Source organism: Eucyclogobius newberryi, unplaced genomic scaffold (assembly GCF_026437365.1).
Source record: "Eucyclogobius newberryi isolate DKJ021-1_F unplaced genomic scaffold, fEucNew1.0.hap1 SCAF_15, whole genome shotgun sequence".
In the NCBI taxonomy this organism is placed as follows: domain Eukaryota; kingdom Metazoa; phylum Chordata; class Actinopteri; order Gobiiformes; family Gobiidae; genus Eucyclogobius; species Eucyclogobius newberryi.
The window spans coordinates 18,858,852-18,870,339 of NW_027315779.1; the positions used below are offsets into that span (position 1 = coordinate 18,858,852).

The 11,488-nt window shown below is 40.5% G+C and overlaps 1 protein-coding gene across 1 annotated transcript; it reads left to right on the forward strand.

The window, feature by feature from the left end:
* The first annotated feature begins 70 nt into the window (after window positions 1-70).
* hrh2b (histamine receptor H2b) lies at window positions 71-11,429 on the forward strand. Its single transcript, XM_072445445.1, has 4 exons — window positions 71-845; window positions 967-1,376; window positions 10,763-10,814; window positions 11,349-11,429. The coding sequence occupies exons 1-4, from the start codon at window positions 213-215 to the stop codon at window positions 11,427-11,429; spliced, it is 1,176 nt and encodes a 391-aa protein (XP_072301546.1). The 5' UTR covers window positions 71-212.
* Window positions 11,430-11,488: the final 59 nt, after the last annotated feature.

Sequence of the window (11,488 nt, forward strand, 5' to 3'; positions counted from 1 at the left end):
ACTGCGGTTTATTTGGCAGAAAAATGACTTTAAGATTAAATTAATTATTGTATTTTCTGTTTACAGGCATAAACTCAGCTGAGTGTCCAAATGCAGTGCTCTCTGACAGAGAAGGATCCTAACAAAAAGGATAATAGTTAGATGTTCCATGGTCCAGGACTGTCCACCTGCTTTTTATAAACTTTCATCTCAAGTGTGGAGCGACTCTGAGCATGGGACCCAGTATTATTGCCACAATACTGCTGTGGCTGGCCCTCATATTCCACATCATCATCACCATCACAGGCAACGTGCTGGTGTGTTTGGCCGTTGGGCTGAGCCGGCGACTGTGGCGGATCAGTAACTGCTTTGTGGTGTCTCTAGCGATTACAGACCTCCTCCTGGGCGTGCTGGTGCTGCCTCTTTCTGCCAGCGTGGAGCTGCGCAGGGGGCGATGGTCTCTAGGGGGTGTTCTGTGTAATCTGTACATCTCTGTGGATGTCATGCTGTGTACGTCTTCTATTCTAACTCTTATGGCTATCAGTGTGGACCGGTACCTGGCTATCTCCGCCCCTCTCAGCTACTCCCGCAGAGTGACCACGGTCAGAGTGATAGTGGCCATTGTGGCAATATGGACCTGTTCACTGGCTGCGGCCTTCCTTCCTGTCCACATGGGCTGGAACACAGCACACTACGATGTCCAGCACTGGGACTGGGCCATAGGAGGCGAGCACCAGGAGGGCCGATACTGCCTGTACGAATGGAACAACAACTATGTGATTATATATTCTACCGGAACATTTTATCTGCCCCTGCTGCTCATGACTGGGATGTATCTGTGTATATTCAGAGTGGCTCGAGAACAGGTTCGTTTTTTTATGAATGATGCTTGATATCAGTGACACAATTGATTATTATAACTTAGTTACTCATTTACATAAATACATTTAGCAATACATTTGGTGTTTATGTTTGTTTTTGTTACAGGTGCGTCGTATTCGAGCAGCCACTCCATTGTTTGCACGCACGGCCTCCACTGCAGCTATTTCCAAAGAGCACAAAGCTACAGTGACTCTTGCTGCTGTTCTTGGGGCCTTTATCATCTGCTGGTTTCCATATTTCACTTACTTCACCTTTATGGGCATGAAAGGCAGCGCCATCATTCCTAACACCTTCCACTCTGTAGTACTCTGGCTGGGCTACTTCAACTCAGCGTTGAACCCCATCCTGTACCCAGCCTTTAACAGGGACTTCCACAAGGCGTACAGGGAACTGCTCCACTGTAGGAGACCGTCTCAGAAGAAGCTGCACCTGTCAGATATTTCTGTGCACAAACCCTTAACCAACGGGTCAAGTATTTTGCACCATTCAAACAATAAAGAGCAAACTAAGGCAAGGCAAGGCAAGGCAAGTTTATTTGTAGAGCACATTTCATACACAAGGCAATTCAAAGTGCTTCACACAGCAGGAAAAATGCATTCAAATCACAAAGAAATTACAGAAATATAATAAAATTAACTAAATTAAAAATTATCAATCCAACTGATTTTCTAAACTAATAAAATCACAAACAAAAGAGAAGAGTGCAACGATAAAAATTAACTACAATAAAATTAACTAAATTAAAAATTATCAATCCAACTGATTTTCTAAACTAATAAAATCACAAACAAAAGAGAAGAGTGCAAAGAAAAAATCCCTTCAGTCATATGCGCAGCTAAACAAAACTGTTTTTAGCTTAGATTTGAACATTGTCAGAGTAGAAGCCTGTCTCACATCTTCAGGAAGACTGTTCCAGATTTTAGCTGCATAAAACTGAAACGCAGATTCTCCATGTTTAGTCCTGACTCTGGCACCAGCAGGAGGCCGGTCCATGTTTAGTCCTGACTCTGGCACCAGCAGGAGGCCGGTCCCTGAGGTCCTCAGAGTCCGAGATGGTTCATATGGCACTAACATATCCAAGATGTACTTTGGTGCTAGGCCATGGAGAGACTTGTACACAAGCAGAGCTGCTTTAAAGTCTATTCTCTGAGCCACAGGGAGCCAGTGCAGAGACCTGAGAACAGGACTAATGTGATCATACTTCCTGGTTCTAGTCAGGACCCGAGCAGCAGCGTTCTGGATGTACTGCAGCTGTTTTACAGCTCGTTTGGAGAGACCAGTGAGCAGGCCGTTACAGTAGTCTAATCTACTGGAGACAAACGCGTGGATAAGTCTCTCTAAATCTGGTTTTGACACTATATTTTTGATTTTGGCAATGTTTTTTAGATGGTAAAAAGCTGCTGATGTTATTGATTTGATGTGACTGTTAAAGTTCAAGTCTGAGTCCATTATTACCCCCAGATTTCTAATTTGGTTTGTAGGTTTTAGAGCGAGACTCTGGAGGTGACCGCTAACACTTTCTCTTTGTTTCTGTGGGCCAAAAACGATTATTTCAGTCTTGTCTGAGTTCAGCTGGAGAAAGTTGTTTTGCATCCACAAACTGATCTGTTGGATGCAGTGACAGAATGAATCTACTGGTCCATAGTCACCTGCCGATAGTGAAACATAGATCTGAGTGTCGTCTGCATAATTGTGATAGGACACATTTTCACTGCGTATCAACTGACCTAACGGCAGCATGTAGAGGTTGAACAGAAGGGGACCCAGGACTGACCCTTGGGGCACTCCACAGGTCAGGGTCATGTGGTCACAGCTACCAATTTCAACAAAGTACTTCCTGTCTTCCAGATAGGACCTTAACCAGTTTAGGGCAGTGCCAGTGATGCCCACCCAGTCCTCTAGTCTCTGTAAGAGGATCCCATGATCGACAGTGTCAAAAGCAGCACTCAGATCTAACAGAATTAAGACTGAGGCTTTGCCCGTGTCAGTGTTCAGGCGGATGTCATTTGTCACCTTGACAAGAGCAGTCTCAGTGCTGTGATGAGGTCTAAAACCTGACTGAAAAACATCAAATGAGTTGTTTATTAAGAGGAAATCTGTGAGCTGTTGGTAAACAACCTTTTCAAGGACTTTGCCCAAAAATGGCAGATTAGAGATGGGCCGGTAATGACTCAGTACTGCGGCATCAAGACTGCTCTTCTTTAGGAGAGGCTTTATGACCGCAGTTTTCAAAGACATTGGGAATGTTCCAGATTGAAGCGACATGTTAACTATGTGAGTGAGTGGTGCTAACAAACTGTTCAGCACAGACTTTAGAAATTTGGTGGGTAACACATCAAGGCAGCATGTAGATGAACTCAGACTGGTGATGATCTCATGGACAGTTTTGTCAGTTACTGGTGCAAAGTGCGTTAGCTCTAAGTGTCTTGGTGGTTTTAGGGTATTTTTTTGCATTGTGGGATTTATAGCATTTTTAATGCCCTGAACTTTGTCATTAAAGAATAATGCAAACTCATTACACTTGGATGTGGAAATGAGTTCTAACGGCAGCTGAGCTGGAGGGTTTGTTAATCTGTTTACTGTGGCAAACAGGACACGCGAGTTGTTACTGCAGCTTCCAATTATTTCAGAAAAATATCTTTCCCTAGTTCTACATAAGATTAGGTTGTACATGTTCAGCTTTTCTTTGTAAATCTCTTTTTGAACCTGGAGCTTTGACTTGCGCCATTTCCGTTCGGCCCTGCGGCACTCCCTTTTCTATGCCCTGACCGAATCATCATTTCTCCACGGCGCCTTCTGCTTATTTTTAACCATTTTAGCCTTTATAGGGACGATGGTGTCCAGAACATTCAAAACACTAGATGTAACAGAGTTCAACAAATCATTTACATTAGAACATGAGACATTTTCAAAGTTTATCATTTCCATAAACAGTGCACCTGTGCCATCACTTATGTGTCTCCTCTGAACAACTGCAGGACCAACCGGAGGTTTGGGAGAAACAGACAGGTCAAAGAAGACACAGAAATGATCAGACAGAGCAACATGATCACATTAACATTTGAAATATTTACCCCCTTTGTAATTATGAGATCTAGAGTGTGTCCTTTGCTGTGGGTGGGGCCTCTCACATGCTGAGTAAGACTGAAGGTTTCAAGGACAGCATCAAGCTCTTTAGCGTTTCTGTCACAAATATTATCAACATGCACATTGAAATCACCTGTAATGACCAAACCATCAAAGTCTGTGCATATGACTGAAAGCATCTCAGTAAAATCATCAATAAAACTTTGGCAGTGCTGGGGAGGCTTGTATAAAACAATGAAGAGAATGGATGGAGACCGTTTTAGCTCCATTTTAAAGGATACATACTCAAATGATGAAAACACCCCAAAAGACAACCTGCGGGTAATTATTTCATCTCTAAAGACAGCACAGACTCCACCCCCTTTTTTGTTTTCTCGTGTTTCAGATTCAAACTTAAAGTTGGGTGGAGCAGATTCTATCAGAACTACATTTCCTGTGTTTTTGTCAAGCCATGTTTCAGTTAAAAACATAAAATCAAGATTATAAGAAGAAATAAAATTATTAATTAAGAGAGATTTGTTACATAAGGATCTGACATTTAGCACAGCAAGTTTCAGACTAGTTTCAGTGAGACTGGGCTTTATCTTTTCACAGGGAATATGAATTCGCATTTTGTTTTTCCATCTGTGTGATGATGTGGCTACAGAAATAGCACTAGGGGGGGCTCTTTTTACATAGGGCCCCGGGTTGGTTTGATTTTTAATGTGACAATAAGTCCCGGAAACGCTGAGACCCAGTGCATCCTAGCTATGGGAGATACCAGGTGAAAGGCGAGGTTGGATGGGTGGTGGGGCTTTTGTAGCCAAGGAGAGTTTGGGACCAGGTGAGAGGCGAGGGGGGATGGGTGGTGGGGCTTTTGTTGGTGTAGTCGGCATAGCCCTTGCTATCTTGGGCGTGAGTGGAGCCATCTTAATGCCTGATTTGATCAGACTTTCAAAATGGCTGGGAAGGCCCATGGGTGAGAGTGGAGATGAGAAGGAGAATGATGAATCTTTAGTGGGAGTAGATGTTGCAGGGGGAACCCAGGGCTGGTGTGAAGGCAGGGGCGATGACAGGGATGTTGTTGGGCTTGTCACAGATGGGTCCAAGGCCTTTGAAGATTGTTCCTTTGCTGGAGGCGGTGGAGGTGAATGTGGAGCAGCTGGAGCTGAATCCTTTGCTGGAGGTGGTGGAGCAGCTGCTGATGAATCCTTTGGTGGAGGCTGAGGTTGTGGTGCTTTTGATGTTGAAACATTGGCTCGGTCTCTGGCTGATGGAGCAGGAATTCTTCTCTCATTCCTCTCTTCTCTAACTATCTGCTCAGGACCCTGTCCAGGCCCAGTCCAATGCCTCAGAGCGTGGAGCAGGTTCTCTGTCAGCACCCTCACTCCACCTCTGCATAGGTGGGGGCCATTTCTCTTAAACAGGTCCTCTCGTTTCCAGAATAGATAGAAGTTCTCAATATAGTGTAGTCCTCTCGGGGAACACTCTTTGGACAGCCATGTGTTCAGCTGAAGAAGCCGGCTAAACTTGTTTATCCTCCTGTCGATGTTTGGAAGAGGTCCACTTATGAATGTTTTGATTTCCATTTTATCAAGCACGTCGAATAACTTCAAGAAGTCTTTTTTCAAAACTTCAGTCTGTTCCCGCCGCATGTCCACTGCACCCACGTGCACAATCAGCTGTTTAGCTCCTCCATGCTTAGCCATAATATTTGGAAGGAGTGACGTTATCTCAGAAACAGTGGCGCTTGGAAGAGAATGTGTGTTTATCTTTTCATGCGTCACGTGACTTATTGCGCCGTCCCCAACTAAAACAATCTCCGTGACCTTGGCTCCTGGCACAGATCCTCCTCGCTGTATTTTGGCCACGTCATCTTTCCTTTTTTCATTTAATTCCATCTCTGAAAATGGTAAAAATCTGTTGGTGAGCTGTATTTTAGGTGACTTCACGTTATCTTTGTATCGTTTAGGCTTTGCTCCAAGTTTGTTCCAAGAAACAGCCTGGTCTTTCTGGTTTTTAGACAGTTTTGGAAACGACACAGAGTCACTGCGGTTTAGGTTGAAAGTAGCAGTTTTTCTTGTAAAAAGTGTGCTCTTCTTACCGTCGGTTGACACAGGAATGGTATCGTGAAGAACTTTTTCAGATTCCAAAACAAATATCCGTGTTTTCAGCTCATTAATTTCTTGTTGATATTTCCGACAGCGTTCACAGTCTTTCTCCCTTCTTCTCCCGGACATGTCGCTGGCGTCAGATATGTCGTTAAAACTGGAAAAATGTTCTTAAAATCCTTGGTTTACTTGAAAAAGTCTAAAGCAAAAATGTTTGGAAGACAAAAACTGATTAAAAAGCAAAATAAATAAGGAAAGCAGCGATAGCAAGCGGAGCGAGCAAAAAAAGCGTGTGCACTCTTCGGAAGCTGTAAGTCTGTAACTAACAGTAACAGTGCCTGAGCTTGTAGCTGTTTAGCACTGGACTTTGGACTCTTTAGTGTGGTAAATAGTGTTTTAACAAGAGTTGTGCACTCAGCTACTTTTTTTTTTGTTCAAACACATAATTAAAGTTTCATCCAGAATCCGGCATACTCTGACAAGACGATTACTAGGTTAATTTATTATTGGTTTGCATAGAAGCGATTGGCAGGTTTCGTCTTTACCTTGGACCTGAAAAGAATATAAGCCTGGTTGGAATTGATTGATTTGTATTTCTTTCTCAGTCTAATTTTTGACAATTTATATTTTGTGCTTTCTCATAAGTACTCCATTCAATTTTTTTTGCTTACCCTTCAAAATGAAAATATTATTTCTGGCCTTCAATTGTAAATTATGTCAATAAATGTATCTCAATGTGTGTGTTCACACACCTCAAAATAGGGCTTGATTAGTACTAAAGAAGGTTTAGAACAGGACCAAACCAAGTCTACATTCAGGACTTAAATGGGCTTAAACCAAGACCAAGTGTCTGTTTTAGAATCTGAGTAGACTAGATAGATGACCAAGTAGTTTTGCTGCAGGCAGAGAAGCATGTTTCCAGTAAATGTTCTTTAGACAATCCTTCTGCACAAAAACTCAGTAAATGATAAGCAAGATTGAGACCGGTTACTTTGAATCCTGTAACTGTGACATATTAACGAAATCTTTGGAATCCAAATACAAATGATCTATCTACCGATGCATTTTGCCATACAGAAATTAAATTATATGTGTTTATTTCTTCTCGTTCTGCAATTTGATGACAATATACAAGGTGGAGAAGATAGTGATAAGTATCTAAAGTAATAGACTCCTGGGCCTATGGAGCAGTGAGAAGGTAGATGGTATTAAATGTGTTCCAGGTCAGGTCAGGTCATTTGTGCTGAGAGTGAATAACAACCCCTCCTTATGGTGTCTGCCCTGTTTTTCAACTCTACTGTGCGGAAATTAGCAAGACATGTACGGTAATCTGATTTTTTAATTTCCCTTTACCTTTCTGAATGTCTGCCTTTGTGAACAGAAACTCTTCCACTCAATTAGAATAAAGGTAATTGCACTCAGAACAATATGGCACAATTTACCATAGTTTAAAAAGTAAAAAAGGCAAAATGTATGGTTTTCTGACTCTAATATTTAAATTTTCAAACTATTTCTTTAATGAATCTGGAGCGTTTTAAAAATGTACACTGTTCACGTCCAGTCACTGAAAACATTGCAAAAGCCTGTAATGATCTGTAATGAATTCAATGAGGATGTTGTGCATCATCAACATCATGTTTGCATCACTGCACACCAGATTCATGGCATCATTGTTAGTCTTTGTTTTGTAAATAAAATAATGGAATGCAACTACAAAATAGCATTACTTTAACTCATTCAGATTGCACATAATTGGGAAAAAATGTTTTATTGCGTGTATCATGTTCTTTTAGGTGGAATTCAATGTCGACATAGTAATATAATTGTATTTAAAATTGTTCTTATTCTTGTCTCTTCTAAATTATGTCTTCAATATCCGCCACATCTTCATAGCCATGGCCAGTCTTATTTACTAATTGTCAATAGCAGTGCCATTCACTGGAGAAACAAAAGGAAATTGAGAAAATAGAGCAAGTAAAGTGATTGAGTTCATGTTTAATCATGTCTAATCTATGTCTCTTCCCTGTTTGCTTTAATTTATTTCACTCACGTTTTTGAATTTGATGATGCCATAACCTCAAATGACTTTGCCATGACATATCTAAAAGGTAAATTCACAAAATCTGCATTTTAACACTATTCATTTTAGCTCAAATATTACTGTTGTCATGTCACGTGAACACAGCATATTGTATAAAGGTTGTCTACAGTAAAAAGTTCAACTATATTGCATTTATATAGCCTAAAGTGTGATGCTTCTAAAGTTCTAGACATGCTACTTTTTTCTGGTAATATTAGAACATCACCACCAGAGGGCAACACATACACATTTTCACTGGATTGTGGGCTTATTTGCTCTTGTAAACGTGCAAACAAACGTTAGCAGTGAAGAAAGTAAAACAAGACCAGCTCAGTTGGCCAAATGGGTATTGAATATAACAGTGGATTGTACTCTCTAAACATAGGACACAAGATCGAGGTCAGTTACATTAAACTTGAGCCCTTGTTAGTTTGTTTCATGATGGTGCAGTGTGGCATTCACTTTTTCTATCCAGCATTTAGAGGTGTTTGATTGGGAGGAAAACATACACTCTACAGATCTGACCTGTAAATTGGACCAATGAAGACTATTAGGCAAAAATATTACATATCTGTGTGGAGACAAGCAGGTGACTGCCCTTCCCCAGAAAAGTGACACAATCTTTAAATTTGCAGTTTGTTTTTGACCATGATGTTTGTGTCAGCTGAGGATCGACTTATTGTCACAGAGATGCAAGGACAGGTCTTAGAATGACTCTGTTCAATATATGCAAATTGCGTAGCCTATAATATTCAACTATTTTCTGCACTTGCTGGTCTGCTCGGTTAATTATGCAAAGTAATTCCAATAAACTGTATTTTGATTCTGTTTTGAATGAGGCGTCGCGGATCAAAATTTTATGTTTTAGATTTTGTCATGATTTATGTCCTTGAAGAAAACTGTAGGATGAACTACAACTTCTACAACTATGTGCTTCTTGCAGGACACTTAACTGTGAGTGGTTCTATCTAGCTGTCACTCACTCAGAGCAAGAGGCAGGCTGGCCAATAGGAAGAGTGTGTGCTCTATAACAATACCAGCAAAATAGCATATAATTTCAGATCAGGATTTGTTTTTATTGTCATATCGTCCAGTCCTATTTAAATGTAGAAAAAACAGACTATTTACCTTTGTGCTATACAAGTTACCATATCATATAGCCTATGATATCGCCTATTTTGATAAACGTTGCATAAAATCTTCATTCAAAATGTATTGGCCACATGTGTGATGTCCTATAGTGGTGGTGGTGCTGCTGCTGCACTGGCAGTATACGTGAGATTGACAGGAAAGTTATTAAAATCTGCAACAATTCATAACTGTCTGGAAATATAGACGTCACATGAGACAGTAAACAACATATTTCATTAGTTTATGATATGGCGTTATATACGTATTTCTAGGGACTCAGAAAAGTCCGCCACACTGGAACTTCAGATGAAGATTTATTGAGATAGTGTTTAATTGTATATTGCTGTTTTATTCAAAAGAAAGTTGCATATTGTTCAGACATGTAAAAGCAAAATGTTAAGCTATTGTTCTTATAAGCTTGTGTCTTAAACTGTATAGATATGTAATTTGTAGCTTTGAGCCCTATTTTGTTGCTAAAATTCTGGACCAGTAGAAATCTATTTTACGGTGTAGGATGGACATTTGAAGCTGTGTAATATGGTACAAGGAAAATTAATTTGACCCCAGTTTAACTCGTTTTGAGATTTGGGGAGTAGAAAAGCACAGATAATTACTTTTTTCCCATTAAAAGTGCATAATGTAGAAAGTGTACAATGTTAAGATATTTCAGAGTATTGGCAAATGTAGGAAGTGGGATTCTCACCATTTTGTTTGTTTGTGAGACTGTCTATATATGTATTATAGGTGTAAAATGGCTTAAGTAGGGTGCTGTATTATGTAACCCTGTGGGTTGTGAGGTGGGTGGTGGAAAACTGAAAAATTGTAGATGAAGTGAGTATAGCAGCATCAATTGAGGAATTATAATTAAAGTGACTAGTTGTTTCTTAGAACATAGTGGCATTGCTCCATGAGCAGAGGAGCAGGACAGTCTAAATCCATGTATAATTGAACAGACCTGTAACTCAGAGTGCATCAAGAGTGAACTATGAGGGGTGTCCTGCTGGTCAAAGCAGTCAAAATGGATCATCTTCAGTTTTGATAGAAGATTCAAATTACTTAAGTCTTTTTGTAAGGTTTTCAGATAGTTTTTACCACTAAAAGTTTGTACGCATAATTAGCACTTATTTAAGGATGAATGAATGAATAATGAATAATGAATGACCCTAATCATAGCCGTATACCGAATAGCCGTCTAGGGGAGCTAGGAGTTTGGGAAAAGGTTTGTTTTATCTTTGCCTAAAGAAAACGGCTTTTTCTGCTTTAAGCCACACTAAATGACTTACAGGAACTGAATATCCAATATCTTGTAGCTTATGTGTTTGTGAATCTGAATGTGGACAGTTATTTTGGTATTGGAGCACAGAGGATTTCTGTACAAAACTGAGTTGTACTGGATCCAAATGTCGCCCACACTTGACTAAAGCTGATTAAAACTGTAGCGATGACTTTGTGGGTGTAAGATTTGACTGTTTGCATACTTACAGTGATAAGCACCTTTCCCCTGTGTTCTTAGCTGTGGTCTCCAGCCTCCCACTGCTCCTGTCATTTCCCATCAATCCATGTGGGTATTAAACTCCTGACTCTTACAAAACGCTCAGTGGAAAGCGTCCACAGAACTTTAATCTGTGTAGGAGGAGGCACAGTGCTGCACAGGTCAGATGCACCAAAGTACAGACTTTTCTTCAAAATGTTGTGAACAGAGTAAGAAATAAATTGGAGAAAATGCATATCTAGCTTGCTGTTTTGTTATAAGGTAAAATATGACATTACCATATACTGTACCGGATGTATAACCAAATACTGAACTGATTGTTATACATACAATTGCAAAATGATTTAGTTAATGCATTTATAAAATATTTATTGCTAATTAATTACAAACCTACTGCATACAAACACAGTGATGTGCTTAAAAAGTCCTTCTGAGCCAGAGTCGCCGACAGTGCTTCTTTCGGAGGATAAACAGGGCTGTGTCTGAACAATCACCTCTCGTCACGAAAAGCCAAGGCCTTGCATGCTCCGCTCCTCCGAGACAGTGCTCCCAAATACTACAGCTGGCTGTGAAGTAGATAAATAGATTCTCAGAGCATTAAATATAGACGGAGCGCGAGAGTGAGGATCAGACAGAGGAGGCACTGCGTCATGCTCTGCCCGCGCCTTTCCCCAGTTCAGTGGAGTGAGGAAACCTAAAAGTCTCCACAGCAGACTGCAGGCTTACATAACCTTTACTGCCTTCATT

What these genes read in the sequence shown, in the direction of transcription:
- hrh2b (XM_072445445.1), top strand. Translation starts at nt 213, where the DNA reads ATGGGACCCAGTATTATTGCCACAATACTGCTGTGGCTGGCCCTCATA. An exon ending in AAAGAGCAAACTAAGGCAAG is followed by an intron (nt 1,377 to 10,762) that starts GCAAGGCAAGGC and finishes CTGTGTTCTTAG; the next exon opens with CTGTGGTCTCCAGCCTCCCA. An exon ending in TTTCCCATCAATCCATGTGG is followed by an intron (nt 10,815 to 11,348) that starts GTATTAAACTCC and finishes CATTAAATATAG; the next exon opens with ACGGAGCGCGAGAGTGAGGA.